General features: G+C 38.0%; 1 protein-coding gene across 6 annotated transcripts in view; it reads left to right on the top strand.

Annotated features, from left to right (window-relative positions):
* The window catches only part of Runx1t1 (RUNX1 partner transcriptional co-repressor 1), a 143,376-nt gene that overhangs the window by 37,143 nt on the left and 78,498 nt on the right, over window positions 1-27,735 (top strand). Inside the window, exon 2 of one of the 6 annotated variants that reach the window (XM_074068829.1) lies at window positions 2,948-3,113. The exons of 4 other annotated variants lie outside the window; for them this stretch is intronic. In XM_074068829.1, the coding sequence (XP_073924930.1) occupies window positions 3,107-3,113 (7 nt within the window). In that variant the 5' untranslated portion in view covers window positions 2,948-3,106. Of the gene's footprint in view, window positions 1-2,947; window positions 3,114-6,725; window positions 12,614-27,735 lie in introns of those variants that run through there. One more of the 6 variants, XM_074068831.1, reaches the window with a different exon arrangement.

Here is a 27,735-nt window from a genome sequence, read left to right as displayed (position 1 = left end):
AAATATCTTGCAGTAATAAGATAACATAAGGCTTTGTTAATGAATGATCTAAAGTTATTGTCACAAACCAATTCATATATTTAGTTTTTTAGGATCCAGCATTTTGTTGTTGACTAAAATTACTGATTCGGAAAGTGGTGACTTAGGTGACTGTCATTAAAAAATTGTCTTAAAAATGCTCTGCACTCGTAACTAAAAGACATGAGTTAACTGATATGACTCTTCTGAGAAAGTACTTAATTGATCGCTAGTGTATTCTTTCTTATTGTTTTGGGTATATTTTATGAAATGTGTTGATGGTAATACAGAACAGTGTTTTGCACAGGGAAACTTTCACAGTACACATTCTATTTTTTTTCCTCCATTCACCTACATAAATGCATTCATCATGTTATTGATTGTCTATTTTTATTATACAGCGTGGGTGTTAGAGATCTTGGCTCATTGTACTTTGTTTTTTATTAAAGGGAAAGTTATTTCTGTCTAAGTTACTGTACAGCTATGTATCCAGGTTTCCCAGTTCAGGGAGAAATGCCAAATGGGGTTGCCTCTCTGCTTGCCTCTGTGAATAAAAGAATAAGAGGGGGAGACTGGCTTCTTGAGGAAATGCTGAACTAGTCTCAGATGCACACACATTCAGTTAGGCCCTTTCTGCAATCAGACTTCTAGGTGAGAATCTCCAGGGATCCAGGTTTTGTTGACATGGATCAATTTAAAGTGGCAATTACTGTAGTCAGATAACAGCTTAAAAAGCCTTTTTACACATAGAAAAGATACATAATCACACAGCATATGGAAGTTCAATTTTCTGAGCTGTGGTTTAGGGACTTGCAGTGTACCGATATTAAGACCCAGTTTTAAAACTAGATATCATCCAGTTTTCTTAAAGTGTATTGCATTTTTGTCATATGATTTTCTATTTTAGAAGTGATTCACCATGCATATTGATGAAAGGCTGGGTTTCCCACTGTGAAAATGCTTTCTTTCTAACATAGGTATAGTATTAAAAAAAAAAATCAGTGGTGTTTAGCATTGAGTGGCTTTTAAAAAATACTGTTTTAAAAATGAAAATCTACAGATTTAGGTTGCTGGATTCCATAAAGGCCCTTATAGCAGTGCTTAATTGATTATTACACTTGTGCCTGCTGTAAAGCTTTCTGTCATAAGAATGTTTGAGCTTGGTGCTTAACTGAACTGAAATCCATTACACAGAACCTCATTACAAGTGACATCCAACTAAGATGAACAGAAAGATTGGCCTCATAAATAGGGTGCAGTATACTATTAGTGACAGAACAGAGTAATCATTATGAATTGTAGTCTTTTTACAAGTTGGCTCTGACAATGATGGATTTTTGAGGGGTTCACTGGCCCAAGCAGCTTCTTGGGTACAGTGTTTCGGGGTGGTAGAAGTTTTTATTGATTGACTCTGTTTATCAAAGATGATATATTTTTTAGTTTGTGCAGAGAGCATATGTAAAAAGGGTGTGTCTGTGTGTGTGTACTTTGAAACACTCTTGGGGAGAGCTGCAGGAAGAGTCAGTAGGTAGAAGAATCATGACTTCTGTTTTCAGATGGGTTGTTTAGAAATTTCTTGGAGGCAGCAAGTAGGGGAAAAAATCAATCTGACAAGAGCTAAAAGCATATGGAAAGTGTAGAATAAGCAAAGGACATGTTGATGACTTCCAGTACAGCAAGAGTTAAAGGGATGCTTCTGCTTGTCCTGTTCACTGAGCTTGCAGGCTGGTCAGAGTCCCGAGTAGAAGTGTGTCTGTGTTAGAGTGGATTGAGTGAACATTGGAAAGGTAAAGCCTGAGGAATCTATCTAGTCATGTGCCCTATTGTTAAAACAAACAAATAAACACAGACCAGAAAAGATTTGCAAGTGTTAAATTGAGGAAGAGTTCAGAAGAGAACAGAATTTTCCTTCTGCCTGGTATTTTTGTGTGTTTAGAAAAAGGCCTGCAGCAGGCGTATGTTTCTCCTATGAGGCAAGGATGTTTTACAAAGGACTAAAGAGGGACTGCTGAGAAGAAAATAGCCAGCTTTAGATAAAGCACTATAACAAAGACTTCTAGTTTTATATATCATGGTGTCCATTAAAGCTTAATAGGGAAGAGTCCATTGAACCTGGCTGGGTATGTGTTATTCATGGGCAGGATAAACATTTCAGGGTGTGCAAAAATCAGAAATCAGGAGGGCATGATTGTTCAGCTTTTGAAAAGGCTTTACAATGAAGATTTTGTTTTTATCTCTCATGGATCTCTATGCAAGGTAGAGGAAAGTAAGCTGAAAATGTTTGGAGCATATCAACGCAGGGATCCCAGGGGGTTAAAAGCACTCTAGTAAAATAAAAGTGGTTGGATTCTGCTTCTAAAACCTGTTCTATTTTACACATACTATAAGATTGTGACAAAAAGAATGATTCTGATACTTTGTTCAGGAGGATAAGCTGGCACAATATACAAAGTCTTATAAAAATGTTTTTAGACTGTTTGGGATTTCCAGTTCAATAAATAAGCTTTGAGATTGGTGCCTATGTTTTTTTTTTTTTAAATGTAGTTCTTAGTTATGTCTGTTAAAATGAGAAGATAAAGGAAGCTTTTCATTGTGATTAGTGGAAAGGGACCAGGTCTACATTTCCATCTTTTGGCAAGACAAGGGTTAACTTTGAATGGGATGGGGGAGGTGGTGAATGAATTATTCAGCATTTAGCTTATCTTTTCTGCATTTCACTTTCTGCTTTTTGGTGCTCTGAAAGTTGCCAAGAAAGGTAGAGCGGGAAAGGGGAGGCAGGGGTTGTGATACTTTGCACACACGTCCCTGTCATTGTTCTGCTTGAGGAGACAGGGCTGGGTTCAAGGCCACATGTGGGCCTGTCATCCTCCACATTTCTGCTCCAAGTGCAATCCGGAGTGTCAGCTCTCCATCTGTCTCTGCCTGGCAGGCGCACGCGCCCAGCACCCTGCCTCGGGCCATGTCGCCCCAGCCCCTCTGATGGCCCTCCTCTCTGCTGCCCCGCGCATTCCAGAACAGGAGGCATGAGCCTGCATCACACTCGCTCTTAGGACGGAGCTGCTTTCCCTGTGGGTCTCTGGATTCCAAGATGCCTGGTGAGTGAGCCCCATTCTGCTGGCTGTCCCTCTGCTTTTGCAGCAAAGAAAGCGTACTTTTTATCATGCATGGAAAATACCGGCTGCCCCACAGCTGCAGTGTTCCAGTAGGGGAGGAAGAGGCAGGAGATGACAGAGATGTGATTGAAAGGTGACATAAAGAATGCCATCAAGATCTGGATACAAGAGTGTAGGGTATGGAGTGCTTGCTTTTAAAATTGGAGAGGTGTGTTTTAGAGACTGAGGGCTGGCAGCCATGGATGTTTGCCTGAGCAATTTACTTGAAGGTTTTTAGCTCCAGTGAGAAGTATTGTTTCTGTTCTGGATTTCGGGACAATCATCTGTACCTTGTATCCAGGAAATTTCATTGGTGGAGTTTTCAGATTATGGCAGAATCCTGGGATAAGGTCTTTAAAAAGATGTTTATGTCAGAGAAAGTGAAGGAAGCTTTGAAACTATGAAGAATTTCAGTCTTGTCCTAAATCATAGTCTTCAGATGTCATCAGGCAAATAATTGAAATCTGTTCATTTAAAATTAAAAAAAAAAAGTGCTGAATTAGTGAAGCTGTTGTGGTCCCGGAAATTTAGTGTATGACAATTTCCTCTGAAAAATATTATCTTTGGAACCTAGACTGTTTCTGTGATTGTTGCCAGGGAAGTCTCCGCTTATGAAGGAGAATGATGGGGAAAAGGGTTGTTTCTGCTGTTCTCAAGAACTGTCTAAACTGCCCTGTGCTGTATGGGGATCCTAGCTCCAGATAAAGACAGGGCACGCAGAGATCCTCCAGCTGGCCGAGTTGTGCAGATTATTTCGGTAGGACAGGCAGAAGAGGCAGTGCTTGGTCAGAGTTTGTACACCTCACAGATGGTGTTTTGAAACATTATCTGCCAGTTTTCTGCAACCACAGTTGTGTGTAGGTATTGCCAGTTGTTAGAAGAATGTTTTTCCCTTCAGGATGACTGTCTTAGTCCATCCTTGTCATTGTGGATATACATGTGGCAGAATTGCACTTTTTCTTTAGTTCGGCAGACTAGGAATGTATGTAGCTGAAATAGGGGAAGATCATTTTATGAAAAAGACAATGACTGAGGTCTTTGGTCATTTTAACTCTTTAAGCTCTTGTCTTGATTTATGCACCACGTGACTAATGAGGAAATGTGCCCTGGGTTTATAATATGGAATTGGCATGCATTTTTAAAATTTTAACAGATTATTGGAGCTCAGATTCATATGATTTTTGTGCCACAATTCAAATTTTCTTTGTTTTTGTGCTCTTAATAACTGTGTGTTAAGTGATCTAACAGCATGTTGAAGAGTCTCTGTGATTTTGGTAAAACAAAGCACCACCATAAACCAAACCCAGTTGTGAATGATAATAGGTAAAAGAGATTAGTTTGGACTCTTGCTACCTTACTAATTGCATGATTTTAAAGTAAACTTCAAAGCATCATTATTTAAAATGCATTGAACTATATTTAAGACTTTAGAATCATTGTAAGTTTGTTTCAATGTGAAGTTGTTAATATCTTACTGGTTCTGCAGCAGTGGTCTGAAGTGTGGGCTCTTTCTCTCTCTGCTTCTCTCTGTCTCTCTCATCAACTGTGTTAGAAAACCTTGTACTGTGGATACAGAGAATATATCAACAGCTGTGACTGTGAGCATGTGCCAGAATGGCGATACTGGAGCAGATCTGACACTTGGCTATTTTTGACACCCATCTGTACTTTTTAAACTCTGTTGTCAGATGGACTACCTCTTAAGATGTTTTTGGCATATTTTAGTCCATTCATATATACTTATATTAGTGGACAATTTTAGTCATCCGTGGCAGTTTTATATTTTTAAATAAGACATCATGTATAGAAGATTAAAGGAAGAATATGTGTTGTGTAATCTGATATCATCTCTGCCTTTTTTTTTTTTGACTATTTATATGTCAACTTTTTTTTTTTTTTTGGTAATTCAAGTGTCAGAATTGGTTCCTGATTGTCTCAGACTTGATGTAACAATTCTCAGATCTTGGGCCTTTTTCATAAAATTGAGCATACCTGGAAACAGATGTGCAAAAACAGCCTATTCAGACACACCAATCCTTGGAGTGGGTAGGTAAAGAAAAATCTTACTTTAGGGTTTTCTACAACTATTTTGGTTTAAAAAATCCATCTGTTTTAGTTGTTGATAGCATGCTGTTATAAAATGAGTTATGAAAAAAATCAAAGGTTATCCATTCTTTAAAGAAATAGATAAAACAATTTTAAAATTATTTAACTCACTATACAGTGATATTTCACTGTCACTTCTGTAACAACTAAATCCTGTGTTTAAGAGAAAGAAATGTATTCTTACAGGTAGGCTGGAATACCTTGGATATTATATTATTTCAGGGGGAGATGACTGTAAGCTGAAATACATATATTTTTATCAGTCTTTATATAATATTATTAAAGAATATCTGATGACCTACAAAATGTTTTCAGGACTGTTTCCTTAAAAGGACAATAAGTGAGCACAGTCCCTGTAGCCCAGAAATAGTGCTGTTCTTTCAGAAGATGGCTAGCATTAGGTCAGACCACCCTTTCTCAATGGTCCTGCTCTCCAGATGTGCTTGGAACTTTTTTTTTAAGTTCAAGTTTCCAAAAGGGAAAAAAAAAAAAAAAAAAAGCTTGTTTTCAAAATCTGGTTTTACTTAAGACATCTCCATCCTGGAGTGCATTTCATAAATTGCCCACATATTTTTCTTAGCAGAGAACTTAACTGGCTGTAATTTTTAACACATGGCCACATCATGTGATATTTTCAAAACACTTACACATAGCTTTAAGAAAGTCCCTGCAGAAATGATCCATCCTCTCACAGTCGGCCCATTTTTTAACAGCATATCTGCATTTTCCATTTAGTAGAGCTATATATTATTAGCTTACATTTTTGGGTAGTAAAACAGTACATTGCTGATTGTAAAACATGGACTTTACTATCTGCTGAAAATTGATTTGGCATTTATAGCCACTGTGTACTAGACTGTTTTTCTGTTTTTAACATCAATGCTTGCAAGCGATGATTTGTGTAAAAAAACAGAAATGAAATTGCCGTGGACAGACAATTGTTAGTGTCCCTAGTAACTGAACATGTAGGTAATGCACCTGGTTATATATGTATATTTTAATAGATGCATCTAAATGCTGTTACACAAGGATAAAAACACTGTTCCAGTCACTGATTCTCTATTTTACCTTGCAAGTTAGTTTGCCATCCTGTTTGGCTGTTTTAAACAAGCCTCATGCTAGCTATTAAAAAAAAAACTATATAAGCTGTAAATATCCAATTATAAATGTAGATTATCCAGACATTACTTCTTTGTAGTAGAAATTTAGAAGTTTCAACTTCCCTTCAAACCTTGACACATACCCCTTTTCTTTTTGAATTCTTTTCTGTTAATATTTCTAAAGTATTTGGCCTTTAATTCTATGTATTTTAACTAATACTTGGGAACTTTTACAGGTCATCTTCCTGTGTACTTCGTGGTATATAATGCATAATGCATTAATATAATATTAATATAATATATAACATAATATTACTTATTAACAATATTAATAAATGCATACTTTTTTTTTGGAGAGAGGTGTTGGTTATAATTTCTGAAGTTTTCATAAAATAACTGTTTATTTTTATTTCCTGGAGTAAACATTTGCATTATATAGTCCATAAATATCTGTTAAACCTCTTATCACTATACTGGTAATCGGTATTTGGAACAAAGATAATGTTTCAGTTGGAAGATTTATCTTGCTAAACGCCCTAGGTTTACAGATGTTGAAACTGAGGTTCGTGGAGATTAAGCGACTTGTTCAGGTGGTTCATTCTTATTTTAGTAGGAAGATCTGCCCAGTCTACTCTCCTTACCATGCTGCTTCTAACTCTCATGTTTACATTAAATCATTTTAGCATATTAGTGTCAGCCTTGCTTTGTTGCCTTTCATCTTCAATTCTGGGTTGCATTCATTGTATGTTTTTCTTCCCTCCTACTTCAGGAGGACAGGAGCTGTGTGGGAGAAAATTCTGTAACAGTGATGATTACTTGGGCTATGGCAAAGGTGTGCCATAAAATTTATTTTATAATTATTTAGAAATTAGGGAACTAGATATGATGAATTACTAGAAAATTGCACATTACAAAAAAATGTATGTTATGACAACCAAAAAGTTACTATAATAAGGAAATTAAGGTAGGAAACATTTGTAGGTTCTTCAGAATGTGTCAGGTACCAGGTAGCTATGATTCAGTCCTTTCATGCCCTCAGGGAGTTTACACTTTCCATTCCAAGCAGAGAAATAAACAGATCCTGGTACCAGTGAAGGAACCCAGAGGTGCTGTGCCTACATGGATTAGGAGTTGAGATATAGGGAGCAGAGTGGGCAATGGACCAATCTTATGGTGATTACAAAACTTGCCTGTCTCCTCCTACTTGCTCCAGGTTGGAGCTCAGTATAATTAAACATTTTTTTACTTTGTTGTTCTTATACTAAGAAAAGGACTTTCATTTTTGTTTTGTTAAATTTTAACTTATGTGTGACAGTGGCTGTAATATTTCTCAAAAGCAATTTCTTTGTGTATGGTTGCATTCTTTGATAGCTAACTGTAGCAAGTGGAATAAGCCATTAATTTAAATGACTCATAACTTAAGAACAATAGGATTTCACACCTGACCAAGAAGCAGGTTTATTAGGCTAGCTTTCTCAAACAGCTGTTTGCATTAATTAATATTAATGTAAATGTACTTTCTGAGAACGTCTAGCTTAATTATGTTTTTCAATCCATAGAGTTCCAATCAAAGGAATCAGGAAATCCTCTTAATCTCAAAGGGAATATATAACTGCCATCTCTAAGCGAAATAAATCTCTGACAGTGTACTGAGAACAGCCTTTTATTGAACGCCTGTATATACCAGGCCCTGGGCTAGGCTCTGCATATTCTTTCTAATTTTCCTTATAGCTCTGCAAATTGTTTCTGTCACCAAATGATCTATTTGAAACCTGTTAAGATCAGATAAATGAAGCAGCTTGCCCAAGGACACATAGATAAAGTTAAATGGCAGAGATGGAATTCCCTGGTCTGCCTGCTGACTGTGGATTCCTTGTTTTCTTCCTTTCTTTTTGACAGGGAGTGGATATGTTGGGGCTTGATGGGAGGATCTTTTGCAGTGAAGGCTAGAATAAGGGAAATTTTTGAATGTGAAGTACAGTAGCACAGAAGGTAAAGTTCTGTTTGCTGAGAAATAAATTCAGAAAAGCGTTATTAACCTTAATCATCAAGCATGGTCTTGGATGAAGCAGGTTTGGTTGCTGATTATTCTCTTGAAAGAGTATGATGGGTGTAATAGGCGTCAGGGTCTAATGTCATTATTTTGAACAGCCAAGTAGAAATAGTAAATTTTCTTTCTGACAAAGCTGTGTAGGTTAAGCAAATCATCACCTTCCTTGACTTTTGGAATGTAGTAATCTGGGTTATCTTTTGTTGATCATAGGCTCAGATGGGTGATTTTCTGTGTTTTGGATTGGTAGAATATTGGAAAGCAAACAGTATGATCGACACATTGGTAAACAAAATTGTTAAAAATTGTGTGGTTGAAAAAATAAAGTCAAGTTTCTTGTTGGTGAGACTGCTGCATACCCATGACTGCCCAAGAGCACCTTAGGCGCTGCTAGAAGGTGAGTGCACTGTAGGAAGCAGGGACCTTTTCCATTGTTCCTACTTCTGTTCAAAAAAAAAAGGCAGTTGATTTTTAAAATTGTGAAATTGTTGGGATGCTTTTCAAGAAGGCTTCATTCTGTTTCCCATATTTCTATTTTAAAGGCTGAGTGATAAGTATAGCCTGACTTGCTTATTACAGGGATTCTTTTAATTCAGTATGATTTATTAACATCTAGAAAATAATTTTGAAAGTATCCATGAGAACATGATACCATGAAGAATTTGGCTTTAAGAGTTACATAATTAGGCAAGATTCTTTCTAGGAGGAAGGGATATGAGAGGGTGTCTTTGTCATGTGTTTATGGCTTTAACAAGAATCTTAAAGAGTTGGAGGAAACAAACAGCATCCTTAACAATCTGGGATGGTTATGATTGGGGGTACTGAGTTATTTGGAACTTTGAGAAAGGCAGTTGTTGTACTTCTAAGCAAATTGTTATTTTACATTTGAACTCTGCATGATTTCACTTCACTACCTTCCTTAGACTTCTTTGCTAGAATGATTCTCAGATTATTGGAGGAAAATTTATAGTTAAGCTTGAGGTTCCTGAGGTAACAATTTGAAATGCTTAACATACAACCAGACAAACATAAGACTGGAAGGAAGAAGGGCCTTGATTGCACACTTGCCCTGTGAGGTGGGCAATATGTATTGAAGCTGTATCTGAAGCTATGATTCAATAGTTATAGTAACTTCACTTGATATCCTATTAACATTTATTGCCCCCCCATTAACTATTTCTATTGCCTAAAGACAAATATAATAAAGTAATGAAAGTGAAGATTTTTGTCCTTAGAAAACATTTATTAAACTTTATATTTAATGTTCAGTTTCTTCTAAACTTCTTAGAATTTTCTTTCTTTCTTTCTTTTTTTGCAGTACTTGCTAGGCAGGTGATCTACCACCTGAGCCAGCCCTCCTAGAACATTGATAAAATATCTGATAAAAATCACAGTTGAAACTCAGCTTCCTAATTACCCATGTGCTCTATATAGTGTTTACTGCTAAACATGAAGAGACTAGAAAAAAAATGACGCATGCAGGTATAATCAGTCTGTCAAGCTCTCTCTCTATCCAGAGTTGTCTAAAGAATGTCCTTGAGAACTGGAGGTGTAGCTCAGGGGTAGAGTGTTATTCCTAGCATTCGCAAGTCCCTGGGCTCAGTCTCCAGTACTGCTCAAGAAGTCATTGAAAGGAAGGTTTTTCTCCTGTTGATAATATTTAACTGACTTTTTACTGTCTAGAGGATACTTATTATTTTGATCATGTACCCTAGGAATTAAACATATTGGCATCATATCAGTGTTAATAAGTTTTTTACTAAAACCTCTTAGGAAATTGAACCATTTTGTAGTGTTTCCCAGAGAGCAGATTATTTCTTTAAGCCCTCAAATTGCTTTTGTTTACTTGTTTAAACCTTTGTACTTATTAATCAATCCTTTTGAACAACCATGGTTTCTCTGTCTAGCTTTCTTTTTAATCATTTTGTGCAGAACATGCTTTGTTTTTAGCTGTGAGACTTAGGTTTGTATTATGAACAATTAAAATACTGTATTTTATCAGGCTATCTATCAAAACTATAAAACTGGGCTGGTGGAATGGCTCGGGTAAGCATGAGGCCCTGAGTTGAAACCCCAGTACTGCCCCTTACCAAAAAAAAAGAAAAAGAAAAAACCCAGAGAACATTGTCAATCCCTTAGTGGTGTGACAAGTCATCTTACTGTCTGCTTGAGACTCACTTTCTTTGTCTTAAAAGTAGGAACAAGTGTTCTACCTTGTGTTCTTCACAGGACGATGGTAATAGCAATCAGAGGTGGGCTATGCATCCCTATAAAGCCCAGTACACATGCCAGGGCTGTTACAGACAGGCAGTAATGTTCTCTCAACTTTAAAATAGTGTTTGACCCTACATAAAAGTTCTAGGTTATTGTGCTTAGTGAGTTTTGTCTACATCAGGTCAGATTTTCTGAGTTTTGCTTATGCTTGATAGGATTTTCTCTCTCCTTTGTCAGCTGCCCACCTCTTCCCTATTACCCTTTACTCATGTGAGTAATCTACTCATTTGGAATCCACATAGTCAAACTTAGAATGGCAAGACAACTGCAAAAAGCCCACTTACATGAGAGCCTGAAAGCCCACCTAGGTTTTTTAGTATCAATAACTGACAGTTTTCACTCGTGGCTCAATGTAGGTCACTCAGGTTTGTTCTTCATTATGGATTTTCCTCTCTGCGTAGGTGATGTTGCTGAGGGGCTGGATTCTATATAACCTTTTATTTCAGTTCTGTGTTATCCTAATGCATGGATTCTTTTCTTCACTGTTTAAATAGACATTTTAGCATCATCAACTCTCCTTGATAAAGCCACTATTTACATTAAGATCTTATTTCCTACTTCTAATAATTCCATTCTAGGCTACCTGGGAACCTGACATGTAGTAGGAAATCAGCAAATGTTTGCTTAATGAATGAATGAGTGGATAAGGCTGACTGGGATTCACAGAGATGTCAAAGGAAAGAAAAAATTTACAAAGTGTGCCAATTCATGATGGAAAAACTAAGAAGTGAATCTTATAAAAATGTTATAATTGATATTTATGAGCCAGTAATTTTCTTTCAGAGTTAGGGAAAGAGAACACATTTATTTTTGGGCTACCCAAAAATAATGACTTGTTGAATATTATTTAATATTGCAATACAATAAATCTGATAATTTATCATGATTATATTTATAGAAGTACAGTGTAGAATGCAACACTAAACTAGCATGTGAGGAAGCAGCGGAGTACATCTAGATAGGAGCAAAAATTTCTGGTGTGCTATTGCACAGGAGGGTAACTTTAATAAACAGTAATGCACTGTACATTCAGGAAATTAGAACTAAGGATGTTGGGTGTTTTCACCATAAATAAGTGATCAGTATTTGAGGAGATACGTTTTCTCTGATGAAAACATTATACAATGTATGCATATGTCAGAACATCATGTGGTCCCCCATAAATAGGTACAAGTTTATGGGTTTTTTTGTATGTTAGTTAAGAATTAAATAAAAAAAGACTTTCTGGCACAATTACTGAAATTAGGAGCAAAGTACAGGGCTTTGGACAGGTATGTGTAATATTTTGGGAAATGAGCTCTCCCTCTGTCTGCTATTTTCATGTCTGTCTTTCTTTTTTCCTCCCTCCCTCCCTTCCTTCCTTCTTTCCTTCCTATCTCTCTCTCTCTCTCTCTCCCTTTCTCTCCCTTTCTCCCCCTCTCTTTCTCTCTCCCTCCCTCCTCCTCCTCTGTCTCCTTAATGTCCAGTTGGAGGATGGGTGTAACTTTTCAGTCTTCCAGGAATATTGAGTAAGATTTTTATAAAAGACAAATATTAACAAAATATTTTTTATGTTTTCACTTACATAGGAAATTCAGCCAACAGTTCCTTCTGTCAATAATCATAGATGAGTAGCAATTTGATAGGCTGGTAAAATTTATTTAAATATCTAGAGAGACTGCTAGGATAATTCATTCGGTTCACGATAAATATGTATTCGTGAAAACCATGGTTTCTTATTTTAATGCTTTCTTTAAATATTTTTGCCCCTTTTTATCTGTTGCAGCATTTACATTAGATCTGCTGAATGGCAGAGGGAGGACTCTGAGCTTCAAAGGATATCTTTGCCTAGCATACCTTGAAAGAATAATCTTGCTCACTTGGCAGATGTTTGTAAGAATTTCACTTACATCATACCTCTTAAACATTTTCAGGTACAGATTTTATTTTTATTTTGGTAGTACTAGGGTTTGAACTCAGGGCCTCACGCTTGCAAGGCAGGCACTCTACCACTTGAGCCACTCCACCAGTCCTTATTAAACATTTTTGGAAGATCAGTTTAGCTTCTTAATTGTGTCCTAATACAAGGATAATATATATAGGTACTGTACAGACTGAGGACATTTTCAGGGTTAGTTGAACTCTTCAGAAATGTGGTAGATTACGGTGAGGGTAAGGAGGCCTCAGGGGAGGGGGTGTGGCTTAGTGGTAGAGGGCTTGCCTTGCATGCTCCAGTCGCCAGCACTGAAAAAAATGTTCTCAAAGTGGGGTTCATGAACCAACAGCATCAGGCTTACCTGGGGACTTGTTGGAAATACAGATTCTCTACCCCAGCCCATACCTATGGAACTGGAAACTCTAGGGTAGGCCCAGTCTGAACCAACTCTCCTGATTCTCATTCAAGTTGAAGAATCAGTGTTACAAATTACAGGGTTTTGTCTCCAGTGAATTCTCCAGACAGAAATGAAACAATTTAGTTCCTAAATGAATAGAAGCAATGTATATTAGAAAACTATATTGTATTAGAAAAATAATACTTGAAAAAAACTATAAATAATGTATTTCTGGTCACATTTAGCTGCCTGCATAATTAAATGGGATAAAAGGGATAGAAATTAAGGTTCATCTCAATCCTAAGTCTGGGATGTTCACTTGTTCTTTTGTTGTTGTTGTTTGGCACATTGGGATTTGAATTCAGGTCCTTGCACTGGAAAGGCATGTACTTACTCTACTAGTTGAGCAATATCCTGGACTCTTATTTTTTTCAGGCAGAGTCTCCTGTTTTTGCCCAGGTCAGCCTGGACTGCATTACTTCTTACTTATGCCTCTGGAGTAGCACAGGCACCCACTACCATTCCCATCTTACTGGTTGACATGGCATCTTACTAACATATTGCCTCAAACCATGATTTTCCCAGTCTCTGTCTTCCCAGTATCTGGGATTACAGACTTCAGCTACCATGCCTGGTCTTTGCTTTGATACTTACTGTTAAGCAAGTGAGTCCTTTTCAGTGCCCTCACACACCATTTATTATGCCATCAACTATTGAGGCTACCTTCTGATTTTTCATAATTTTGTGAATTCACTTTAGAGAATGTTGAGGTAGACCTCAGTTTCACAATAAAGTTAAGTACTCTGGAAAGTTCAGACAGATAAACGTTTTCCTCTTATTCATCTCTGTTCAACATAAATAAGTGTTCAGCATAATTAAAAAATGTTTCCTCTGTCGCGCCTGGAGAAGATTTATTTCCTGTGTCTCCCGGATCTTCTGTTGTTCTCTTTTGTGCTGGGTAGGCCTTCAGTAAGTGCAGTCTGACACGCTTTGTGGCCTTTGCCTCCCGTGATAAAATAGATTGAAATGATTCCTGGCACCATCTGCTGAAGAGGAGCAGCCCTGGAGGACTGTGCTTGGAGAGAAAGTGACTGAATGCTAAGAAATGTGCAAGTCGAGGGATGCAGGCAGAGGATTTTTTTTTTTTAAAGAGCGTGAACATTAATACATCTTCTTGAGGTTTGATGGGACATGTACTGCCTACTGCCCCATCTGGTGCTTATGATACCATGGCGTATTAGCATGCTGCAAGTTCATAATGTATTCAGGGGAGGAAACATCGCTTGCATACCAATTGAGGCATCCTCTCTTTCAGAACTGCTCTTGAATTTCAATGATTTTATATCTTCCAAGCCGCGTCTGCATGGAGCATTTCCGCCCTGAGGAATAACATGAGCGAGTGGATGTGTGTGTGTGCGTGTGTGGGCGTTCTTTCTTATTCCTCCATTAATTCTTCTTCCTTCTTTTTCTCTTGATGAAATTATAAATCGTTGTTAATATTATGTTGCTCTGTGATTTACAATTTTTTTTCTTTTGAAACCACATGATTCTTTATGACTTCCCCATAGCCCTTGACGCATTTTGCTCTATGATTTTGTGGAATCGTTTGGATAGAGGACAACTACAGGAGACAACTGTCTTCTTATAGACTGGGTCAGACCTGTATCTAATTCTGTATGTGTTTCCATGGCACCTAGAATCCAAACATCCATTTAACAAATATTTATTTATTGAGCTCACACTCTGGATCTGATGCTGTTAGAGACCAAGAAGCTAAAAGTGAGCAAGACTTCTAAGTCCCTTCTCTCAGGGCATTTCTATTTGAGATGGGAAAAGACAAATGATAAACAGACAGATGAATGAACCAGATAGGGAAGAAAGTGGCTTGGTGAGTAGGTGGGGAGCCCATTTAGACTGGGCTCTCAAAATTCTGTGTGAAGTCCATGCCCAGTGAATCCCTTAGGATTTTAAAAAATTTCCTTATCTAAAATATGTCTCAGTGAATTTGAAACTTTTTTTGTTTTGGTGGGACTGGGATTTAAACTCAGGGCTTCATATTTGCAAAGCAGATGTGCTCTACTGCTTGAATCACATCTCCAGTTTGCTCTGGTAATGGAGATGGGTTTCTCTTGAACTATTTGCCCAGGTTGGCTTCGAACCACAATCCTTTCGATCTCAGCCTCCCAAGTAGCAAGGATTACAGGTGTGAGCAACCAGTGCCCAACTTGAAAAATTTAAAAAATTTTAACATTCCATCATTTACACACTCTCTCTCTCTCTCATACACACACACTTTTCCTTTAAGATTTTTTAACATTGAAAAAGGCAAACTGATTTACAAAGTAAAAGTTATGGTTATATGAAGGATAATGTAAAGAGTTTAGATTAGTGAAATGGTAACTTCAATTATTAATTAATTGCATAGTTATTAGTTATAAGCCTTTCAAAGAGAGTCTTTTAGTGCAATCACATGGAGCAAATAAGGAGTTCCTTGCTTTTTGCCTGAATTATGTACTTAATTGCATGGAGTAATTGTGAAGTAATGTTAGGTTGTTAAACTTTCTGTAGGATTGTGGGATTGGGGTAGGACCTGTCGTTTCTGGGTTGGGTGTCTAAGTTACTGTTGCCTTTAGTATATAAATGAACACATAGGTTGGTTGAGTTATTATGTATTTGTTTTCATCTTGAGTTTCTCCCCTTTTCTGATGTTTTTTTTTTCAGAAAAGCAAATAATGCTTAAGGAATGTGGAGGAGGAGGCTAGTGTGGGTGATTCATGCAAGTTTTGTCAGCACTTAGAAGATTCTTGAAATGTTTTTGATATCCAGGGTAACTGTACAGAGCTGTTGCATCTGCATGCTGTGTGAAAGAAGTCACATTTGTTGCGATATTTTTCCTGGAATATAAGAAAAAGAGAGGGAAGATAGTAGAATGGTTACAGAAGATTGGAGGTGGGAATCAGAATTCAGAATAAAACAGCTGGTTGTCTTCTCCTTAGTTAGTGCCAGTTGGATTCTTAAAAACAACGTCTTTGAGAAGTGAATGGTTTGGAAGTTTTAGGTTGTCAGAGGGACATTGACCTCTGAGTCTTAGAGATACTTTATGGACATTCCTAGATATTGTCTGTTTAGAGCCTGTATCCATTCTCATTCTCCTTTTCAGGATGTCACAAATAGAGACATAAGTAGTAGTCATTTTCCTGGTGATTGGGTGAAATAGGTACATTATTAATCTGAGTTGCGTCTATCAGGACAGAGACCTCATGGTAGACCCTGCATAATGTGACACACACCTGTCTCAGGTCTCACACCTCTTCATTCAGATTTGTTTGGCTTAGATAATAAAATGTTGCAAGTCACACTGCCAAATTTCTCCTCTTGCCCATTAAGGGCATGATCATATCTTGTGTAATATCCAGTTTGTAATTATTTTCAGCTTCAGTTACTTGGCAACTGTGGCCTTTATTTTGACCAATTTCTTTTACCTATTTTTCAGTTTCCAGTAGTAAAAATAGTTCTCTGTTGCCCCCTCCAGCTTGTTTCCTTAGGATGTGTTTTAAGACATAATAACCAGATGTGGTGGTACATACCTGTAATCCCAGCTACTTGAGAGGCAGAGGTAGGAGGATCATGATTCAAGGCCAGCCCAGCAAAATGTTAGCAAGACCTAATCTCAAAAACAAACTGGGCATGGTAGCATATGCCCATGTTCCCAGCTGCTCTGGAGGTAGAGGTAGGGAGATTGAAGTTTGAGGCCAGCCCTGGCAAAGTTAGAGACCCTATCTGAAAAATAAACTAAAACCAAAAGGACTATGGGCATGGCTCAAGTGGTAGAGCACTTGCTCACTATGCCCAAGGGCCTGAGTTCAATCCCTAGTACTGGGGAAAAAACACACCTGACTTACTCTATTTATGTAAAATGAGCAGACTGGGTGTCACATGTGTAGTTGTGCCTATTTCTGTCTATCCTACCTCCTTCTCTTCCTCACTCCCTTCCTTCCACAACAGAAGTTGTACTGTTGGGTGGGGATTGAAAGGCAGAACAAGCTTTAGTTGTTCTGAAATCGTTGCACATTTGGGGTCTTGATGATGCCAAACTTTCTCAGTATTTAAGATTGAAAGGGAAGAGGGGCTGGATATCATTTACTGATGTCTCCTGCATTCTGAGGAAAGCAGAAGTCCTGGAAGGTTTGAAAAACTGCATTGACTGCTCATTTAAGTAGTCAAGATTCAGTGTAAATGTTTACATTTGAAGTTAATTGTTTATTGAAAATAGATCATTTGAACGGGTTCATTTGGTGAGCTGAGCACTTGGCAACATTTTTATAGTAGCATATATTGAATACAGAGGGTGTACGCCTCTTGATCTGGTCCTTCTTGAAGAGCATGCAAAAGGTCTTTTATTTTTTTCCTGGGGATTGAGCACAGGGCCTCCTGTAAGCTATGTACACATGCTACAATGGGGTATCTCCAGCCTAGAGTCTTAAATTGGAAGAATAATGTGGTGATGACTTAGCTGCTCAGCTCTCAGCTCCTTGACTTTTTGTTTCTTTTCCACTGTAAACTCATGCAGTTTAGGCAGGTGTGCAGCAGATGTTGGAGGAAGTGGTGAGTGATTAAGTGGGAGCAGCATCCTTTGTCCTAAGATAACCTAAGAGGCATTGGGAGCAAATTGTTCAGGGCCTATGACTCTGTTTTTGCCGGGGTGAGGGGTCTTTTTGTTTTCTTTTGAGACAAGGTCTTGCCTTGTAGCCTAGGCTGTCCTTGAACTCACAATCTTCCTGCTTCAGCCTCTTAAGTGCTGGGATTACAGGCTTGCACCACCATGCCCAGCAAGAACCATTTCTTTTGGGAACCTGTTATGGTATTTTTGTTTTATTTTGTTTGACACATACTGTGGGTGATGAATGTTTCAGAAAATAACTGTAATTCAATTATGACAGGTCTATAATTCATACTTTTACTAGTACCCAGTAAGCTCTTCATGCATGCGTGCTGCACCTTTCATAACCACTGGGGATGAGTCAGTGAGTGACACAGGTAAAACTCCTGGCCCTCCCAGAGCTTAATTGTAGTGCATGTGGGTGAGTGGAAGAGGACAGGAATGACAATAAACCAGAAACATGAAATATCAGTGAATTCCATGGAATGATAGAGGTAATAATTATTCTGAAAAAAATCAGGTGGGATAAGAGGCCATAGGGCTGTTGGGGTACGGGTTACATGGCAGTTTTAATTTGGGAGGTTGAGATGGGCCTCTTGGAGAGGGACTTCTGAGCAGAGATTTGAGGGAGACAGGGAAGGAGTCACATGGTTGCATGGAAGGAGGCTCTTCGGGCTGAGAGAAGGCAAATTAGGTTGCAGTGTGTCATGGATTCTAGTTTTCACAACAGGAGGAGGGCCAGTGTGGCTGTGTTAGATAGAGGAGTACTGTGGGATTCGCCTGAGTAGCATCAGGGGCAGTAAGGAGGAGATACGGGATCACTTTAGGCCATTGAAAGACTTTCCTGACTAGTAGGCTTAACCTTACCTCAGATACCCTCTGCTAGCACTTTGGTTCTGTGCATTTTTATCTCCTGTGTGATGTTATGACATTGGATGTCTAAGTGGCATCCCATTCTCAACATTCACTGTACCTCATGGTTATTCCTATTATGTACTATTCCACGCATGCATCTTGCAGATAATTATTTTACTATTGTTGGTATTCTGTCCAATTTGCTCACTGAGCTTGAGGCCCTCGGTTCAATCCCCAGAATCACCCTACCCACCCCCCCCGCCAAAAAAAAGTCTTTGTGTGAATCATGTTTGTATTAAGAGGCATTGTTTGCCACTCATTACAAGTTATGATATAGAATCTGCTTCCGCATTTCTCAGTATACATACTGAAGACTGTCTTGTCAAGCCCTCTAATACCCCCAGGGAGGTTAAACTGGTACAAGTTACTCAGGTATCCATCATCCTATTAGAAGACAAATACTTCGTACAAGTCAGTTATTTTCCTGAAAGGCAGTGACAATCGAGATGACACATGAGTGAGTATATGGACAGGTATGGATGAGATATTTGTGTCTTTGGAAGAACACAAGCCAATAATGTAGACTCCTGTTTCACATAGGTACATTCAGTTTAATTATCTTCATAATTTCCTAGGACTCACTTAAAATTTCTGACCTGCCTGAGGTTGCTGTCTTATCTCAAAGTAACTGAGTTGTAGTGATCACATAGGCATTACCTAAAGCAGAAATGAGTCGCAGTGGCTTCACGGTAGGTATATTCAATTAAATATAAAAATATTTGAGTATTAATTACTAGAAAGACTTTGTGCTAGGTGTTTCAGGGTTTTAAGGAGAGAAATATATAGTTCCAGCACTTTACAGTCTAGAAGGATTTGTAAAACTTGAGGTAGTGATTGACCTGGAGATTCAGAGGCCACTCTTACAGAGATGAATGGAGATTAGTTAAGAAGAAATTCCTCCCAGCATGAGAATGGCTGAGGAAGGAGGATCAGGATTTCAAGGCCAGGGTGAGTTACTGAGTGAATTTGAGGATAGGCTGAGCTGTATTGCAAGACCCTGCCTCAGAAACAAACAACCCACCCCCTCACCAAAAAAACACAAACAAAGGAGGAGAGGAAGGAGAAATGACTCTAGAGGAAGTGAGAGTCTGCATGGTAGGATTTTAAAGTATTAAGGAATTAGAGTTAGAATTCATTGAATGATTATTAATTAGGAGAAAAGACAGGATCACAGTTGAGGATTCTGATCACATTTTAGTCCTGGGTAACTGTCTGGTGGTCCTACTTCAGTGAAAAAAATAATCTCACTCACAGGCTGAATTTCATAGCTTCTTAGATGTTGTTCTGTGGACAGTTGGGAATGTTGAACAGTAATTTTGATGACAGAGTGAGTCTTGAGATATAAATTAATATAGAAAAACTTAAATTGTACACATCTACAATAGGTAGACAATTTTGAGGAAATGAAAAACACATTGTTGGTAACATTTAATTATCAAGGTTTTGAATTTCATTGCAATTAGTTGTTGTTGTTGTATTGGTTTTTTTTTTTTGTGGTTTTGGGTTTGAACTCAGGGTCTTGTGCTTGAATCACACCCCAGCCCTACTATGGTTTATTTTGATGGCACATAAATTCCCACTTTGGAATTCGTTTTTATATTCTTTCCATTTGCATTTTATACTTTCATTCCCTCCCCACCCCTTTTTTTTTTTTTTTTTTTGGCTGTACTGGGGTTTGAACTCAGGATCTGGAGAATGCTAGTCAAGTGCTCTACCACTTGAGTCACACCATCAGCCCTTTTGTTTTTATTTTGCTTTTGAGATAGGGTCTCATGCTTTTGCCCATGCTGGCCTCAAACGAGGGGATTATAGGTATAAACCACCAGGCCCAGCTCATTTTGCCATTTCTTGAAAATACTGATGGAGGCACACCATGCTTACATCCTCTTGGTCCTGTGTTGCCATTTGTTTTTCATTAGTGCTGCTCCTAGTCTGCATTGACCTCTTTACCACTGCCTTTCTGTGAGAACTTGCAGAAGTCACACTGTTTTTCACATTCATAAAATGTGGATATAGCCACCTCTCAATTACTGGCTGGTTTTACAAAGAGTGACTTGATTTCGGCCCTTTCCATCGTGCTGTCTATCTCTTGCCCAAATCACTAGTAATTCCTGTGCTAGAGAATAAGCCACAGCAGTGATGAATACAAAATTAAAATTAGGTAATGTTGGTTCATTTTAGCTCCTCACTAAGGATTTTTGAGACAGAAAGTGCATTATATACTGTGAGCTTTGTCTGAGTTTTGTTTTATCCATCCATCATCTATCCATTTTTGCAGGCTGTTCCTGGCTCTTATTATATCATGGATACTTAGAGCTGGCAATTTTATGAATCAAATAAGCATTATCTGATAAAAATTTTAGAAGCTTTGGGATAAATTCAACTTAAGATTTTTATAAATATGATAACTTTAAAAATTGTGATTTTTAATATTGTTTTCCCCAAAACATGGGTAAAATTTTACAAATACCATCTTTAATATGATACAGTATATGTCTGTTTCTATTAAAAATTATAAAATAGTCATATTAATTTAATTTTATTTATGTAAAATTTTACATGTGTTAATTTTTATGAGATGATAATGAAATAAAAAGACTTTTTTGCTAGGTGTGGTAGTGCACACCTGTAATCCCAGTACTTAGCAGTGGAGGTAGGAGGATTGCAAGTTCAAGCCTAGCCTCAGCTATATAGTAAGTTCAAGGCCAGCCTGAGCTAGAGTGAGTGAGACCCTGTCTCAAAAAAAAGTCTTCTCCCCAAAAGGATTTTTTAAATAAGTTTCTTTCAGTTTTTTAATAGTTTTGTTTGAACTAGTTTATTTTTTTTTTCTTCCCAAAGACAGGCTTAAAGAGAAAAAAGAACTATGCATTTCATTTTAGGAAGGATATCACAAACTTAGTTTGGGGACACTTGAGGATATCTCAGCTAATCTTAGAAAATGGATGTTGGTTTTCTTAAAATAATTTTTAAATTGAATAAATTTAACTTTCTGGAGAAAGTTGATAGTTTTTGGAGGGGCAGGATGCTCTATAATCAGACTGGCAAAGAGGTCGAGAAATACATATGGATTAAGATTTTTCTTTAGAACACTTTTCCATTTTCATCCATCAATTTTATAACAACAACTGTGTCTCCTTATGAGAGAAATGAGAAAGATTGAGATCTGTCTGATGAATTGTCTGTGATTGTCTGGATATGAACCAACATGGGTACAAGGAAAAAGCAGAAAAAGAAAGCTCATATTTTTGAATGGAAGTATAGTTGTTTCCTATGTCTTTTCTTTGTAACTCATGGACTTGAATCCAAACACATCACAGGGCACTAAAATAATGAAATTGGCCATAGTTTTCTATGGGCAAGCTGTTTGTTTAATCAGTGAATGCCTACCTTTTCCTTTGTGCATGAGTGTATCAGTAGCAGAATTAGCCACATAAATGTGTCACTTTAGTATTTTCTCATTTAATGCTGGACACATAATGCAGATGCAATGATTGCAATAGATGATGCTAAATTTGCTCATAGGTACATGCAAAGAAGAGCTCAAAGAGGGGAGTGATCAACTGTGATTTGAATGTAGGGCAGGGTAATTAGGGAAGACTTCATGGAAGAGAGAGCAGTTGCGCTGTTTCTTGTGGTCAGAGGATATTTCAAATACAGAGAAGAATGTGAACTGGGAATACTAAGATGTGAACTGATATGGCTGAAGCTTACAGCATGCTAAGTAACAGAAGTACACATCGGTTTTGTTGGTTGGAGTGGTGGAATGGAAAATCACTGGATGCTTTTAAGCAGAAGAATTGTTTTGCTGAGTGTAAATGTTAACTCCAGAGTAATATGGAGGGAGAATTGAAGAGTATGAGATTTTTCAGGATGCCAGGTAAGACTGGATGAGGGTCTACAGTGTGAATAAGAGGAGGAGAAAGTTCAGACTCTAGAGACACGAAATAAGTAACCAAAGGGCTAACTGATCCATTGATGCGGGGCCAGGGTGTGAGAAGCACCCTCGATTGTGATTTAGGCAACTGGTTTGCCATCAGCCAGCATGGAGAATAATAAATACATTGAGTGAGGTTCACTTTGAAATCCTAACTTTCAGGTTAATCTAGTATATGACTGCTGAGATTTTCAATAGGGAACTGGAGCACAAGTTTGTTATTGGAAATCTTGATTCCAAGTCACCAGTGATAGCTAAAACCTTGAGAGTAGCTCATCAGGAGGAAAATGTGAGGAGTAAAGAAAGGGAAGTCTTTGAAAAGAACACTGAGGAGTACCAAGTCACAAGAAGTGATGAAGAGAGAAGCAACTATTAAAGAAGTTTTTAGAGAGTTAGGTGTTGTGTTATTAAGATGAGAGGACAGAGAATTGCATGGAGGTGGTGGTCTACAGTGTGAAATGCTGCAGAAGTACCAGTAATTTTGAAGGGTCAAGAGTGCCTTTCATACTTGGCCATCCAGAGGAAAATCAGTCACAGGTAGTGTCCTCCATCCCTTTGTTGGAGCTTCCTTGTGGTGGGTAGCAAAGTGGATGGAACCACTGAAGTCTGCTCTTATGCCTGGCAATGGAAACATGGAGGATACAACATTTACACTTAGAGGAGTTTTGTTTTTCTTGATGGGAGAGACTCCAGCCTGACTGGGTTTTTGGAAGGAGAACGACTGAGGTGAAGGAAGATAAGGGATAAGGTGGAGTGATAGGTAGAGTGAAGGCCCTAGAGAGAACAGGGTGTCTCTTCTGCCTCTGGAAGTATGGGTATAGATACATAGGAGCTTTGAGGGTGGACTTTGCAGAGATTAATAACTGCTGACCTAGTTTGGTCTCTTAAGTAGGGTTTGAGGTGATTCAAGTGGTGTTTTCAAGGTGAATGTAGCTTCAATTTTTACTTGGTGGCTTTCTTCGCTCACCTTTTCTGGGGCTGTACTGAGCTGGACATGTTCAGACTCACTGTTTGGTATTTTCATTCATTTTCTCTGGCCTATTTGGTATTTCCACTTTACTTTGTTTCATCTTGTATCTCACCTTGACCTCCGGTGAATTGCTTGCTGTTAACTCTTCCATTGTGCTTCTGGTTTATGATATCTCCCAAATTATATTCTTACTGGTTTTTATAACTTGCTCACTCACATTCCATTTGTTGCCCCATTGAAAGAATCCTAAACTGGGCATGGTGACAAATACCTACAATCCTAGCACTCTGGAAACTGAGGCAGGAGGATTGAGAGTTCAAGGCCAGCCTAGGCTACTTAGCAAGGCCAGGTCTGAAAAATAAAAAACAATCAATCCTGCCTTCCTCATGTGTTACCATCTATATATATATTTTTGTACTTTTGAACCAGACATTGTACTAGGATTGGGATACAATAGTGACCTGGGCTGGGAGGAAAACTAAAGCTCATATAAAAAATATAAAATAATTTTAAGTTTTGTAAGTATTGTAATGGAAACAAAGTGATAAAAGTCCTGCTTAAGTTAGGATGGCCAGGGGGAGGATTGACAATTGATATTGATGTGAATGATAAAAAGTAAAAATTAACTGATCATTTGTAGAGGGGTAATATTTTTTCTGGTATTTATTATGCTCATGAATAGACATTGTATAAGCACTGGATTATGTGAATGAGTAGGAAAACTTCCCAGAATTGTTTGGTGTAGTATTGTCTTTCCTATTGATGTCTGCTGGTTTCTTAAAGCCTTACAGACAGATGACCTTTACAAGAAGGTCCTTGTTTGTGTTTTTTAAAAGGGTGTTAACTGGAACCACAGCTATGACTAGACACCTAGCATGTATTTGTGGTGGGGCAGAATGGAGTAAGAATAAAAAAGTATATTCCTTTCACTCAGTGGGATGGTGTTTTTCTCTGCCCTCACTTCCTCCCCATTATCAGTATGAGTTGCTTCTCAAGGTAGTGGACATTCATGGGATGGAGTAATTATGTATTCACACATGATGAGATGGTTTATTTCGGAATCCTTCAGGTGATTCTGATTCAACAGTCCATTCTTCCAGCCAAGTCAAAAATGACAAACTAGTTTTTAATTTGGGGAGGGAAAGAGGAAAGAGAGAAAGGGGGGGGGGGAAGGGAAAGAGAGAGAGAGAAAGAAATACTGGCCATAGCTAGGCTAGTCACCACCATCAGTGATCATATGATCACTGGAATTGAAGTCTCAGAAATCCAGAAATAGACACAGACATTTGGGAGAGATATGAAGAGCAAGACTTTGGGCCCTTGGTGGGTGTCGCAATTTATTATCTTTAGCTAGGAGACAGTATGATGGTTTAAGAATTCCAGGTTTCTTAGAGGTGAAGGGAAGAGAGAGAGGTGGGTCCTGACCAGAAGGTAAACAAAGAACAGGGAAGTATGAAGATACATTGTGCTGACCTAATAATTTTGTCTAGCTATGTAAACTGGCATACAATATCATTTGCCAGGGAAAAATCTACTGCTTTCTTGCTAGCCCCAGATTGTTGAAGTCAGTTACTGTTTTTCAGAGAAAGGAGATGAAGACATAATCTGAGAAATAGTTCAACAGGCTTCAGGAGCTTTCCTGAGCATCTTAGCCAGTACAGTAGTCTTTGAGAGGCAAAGGTACTCAAAGTCCTGCTCTATCTATTCTCTCAAAGCAGAGGTTCCCACCAGTTTTTTTCTTGCTACCATTCAAGAAACATTAACATTCACGATCACAGTGAACTTGTGTGTTGGTAGTATTGATCATGTTCCAAAAAGTCTACCCCTTGTCTGTTAAGGATATAGTAGTAAGATTATCATAGGGATGCTTTTGGATATGTTCTGATTTGAGTTATTATTAGTAACAAGTCGAAATACATGGTGAACCAATGATAGAGATCAGCTCCCTCTGTGTGTGAACATTTATTACTTTTATGATTAATTTATCTGACAAACAGTATCAAGAAGATTGTTTTCTTGAAAATGACCTTATAGATCTCTAGCAAGCACCATTTTTCATTCTTCCATGGACTGCTCTTTGTAGTTGTCCATCAATGTTTGGTTTGATTTTTTTTCCCCTGTTATAATTCTTCATAAGCTCAGAGAAGACATCTCTAGTGCTGTATGAAATATAAATGATTCCTAGTAAATGGATTGGAATTTAGACTGTCATCTTAATTTAATAACATATCTACTCACATTTAAAGTATAAATACAGATGAGGCTACATTAAGGACTTATTAACATGAAATTTATTTGTGTGTTCACTTGAGACACATCTCTGGAACTTAAGGTGGTATGTTAATTGTAAAAAATACATCACTTAAACAGAAGCTAGCCAGAATTTTAAGGGTCTGGGTTCCCAACTGGTCTTCCTGACATTAAAAAGTGTGCTTGTTTTTTTGTGTTTTTGTTTCTTCTTTGGCAGGACTGGGGTTTGAACTCAGGGTCTCATGCTTGCTATGCAGGTGCTCTACTGTTGAGCCATTTCACCAGCCCTGGTTTCTGATGAGTATTTTCAAGATAGGGTCTTGCAAACTATTTGCCTAGGCTGACTTTGAACCTCAAACCTCTTGATCTCTGCCTCCTGAGTAGTTAGGATTACAGGTGTGACCCATCAGCACCTGACTGTATGCTTGGTTTTAAGATATCTTGAAATAAGGGGGGTGAAAATAAACTTACTTAGATGTACTTGATATACAGAGCAGGTATCACTTTGGTATATAGAACTGGAGCTTCTGTCCTTGGGGAGTATTTATTAGCAATTAATTAATTAGGGCATCATCTCTGAATTAACTTATTAACTAAAATAAGGTCATGGACCGCCAAGAAAAATTATTATGCAAAATATTAATTAAGGCAGGGACTCTTAAGAAATGATGAACATGGGTGTGGCGATATGGCTCAGTGGTAGAGCACTTGTCTGGCATTGAGGTTTGATGCCTAGCACTACAAAAGAGAAGAATATGAAATTGAAACAACTGTGTAAAATTATGGACTTGATCTTCCTATGTATTCAGCATATTAAGTCATGGAGAAATATACATGCCAATACATGGCTTCAGTTCTCCATTAGTGTGTAAATATGATTAGGTATAAGGAATTTGCTAGCATTATTTATAGGCTATCCAAACTTGTCTTTGGGAACCTTTCTATAGGACTCAATTTTATTTATTTATTTTATGGCAACACTAGGGATTTGAACTCAGGGCCTCAAGCTTGCTAGGCAGGCACTCTACTACTTGAGCCACTCCACCAGCCCTTTTTTATGATGGGTTTTTTTTTTGACACAGTGTCTCACAAACTGTTTACCAAGGGCTGGCTTCAAATAGTGATCCTTCTGATCTCTGCCTCCTGAGTAGTCAGGATTATAGGTATGAACTGCTGGCACCTGGCCTTTTAGTGAAGGTGCTTTATGGAGAAGATTCTGTTGTTTCTCTTTTTGTTGTCATTGGTGTTCTGCTCTTTTTTTTTTTTTTTTTTTTTTTTTTGTATTTTGAGAGCATCAGACTGGTTTTATTTATTTTTTCTTTTATTATTCATATGTGCATACAAGGCTTGGGTCATTTCTCCCCTCTGCCCCCACCCCCTCCCTTACCACCCACTCCGCCCCCTCCCTCTCCCCCCTACCCCCTCAATACCCAGCAGAAACTATTTTGCCCTTATCTCTAATTTTGTTGAAGAGAGAGTATAAGCAATAATAGGAAGGAACAAGGGTTTTTGCTGGTTGAAATAAGGATAGCTATACAGGGCATTGACTCACATTGATTTCCTGTGCGTGTGTGTTACCTTCTAGGTTAATTCTTTTTGATCTAACCTTTTCTCTAGTTCCTGGTCCCCTTTTCCTATTGGCCTCAGTTGCTTTTAAGGATCTACTTTAGTTTCTCTGCGTTGAGGGCAACAAATGCTAGCTAGTTTTTTAGGTGTCTTACCTATCCTCACCCCTCCCTTGTGTGCTCTCGCTTTTATCATGTGCTCAAAGTCCAATCCCATTGTTGTGTTTACCCTTGATCTAATGTCCACATATGAGGGAGAACGTACGATTTTTGGTCTTTTGGGCCAGGCTAACCTCACTCAGAATGATGTTCTCCAGTTCCATCCATTTACCAGCGAATGATAACATTTCATTCTTGTTAATGGCTGCATAAAATTCCATTGTGTATAGATAACACATTTTCTTAATCCATTCGTCAGTGGTGGGACAT

This window comes from Castor canadensis, chromosome 3 (assembly GCF_047511655.1).
Source record: "Castor canadensis chromosome 3, mCasCan1.hap1v2, whole genome shotgun sequence".
In the NCBI taxonomy this organism is placed as follows: Eukaryota; Metazoa; Chordata; class Mammalia; order Rodentia; family Castoridae; genus Castor; species Castor canadensis.
Note: the sequence above shows the minus strand (reverse complement) of the source record. Positions and strands in the feature narration are given on the sequence as shown.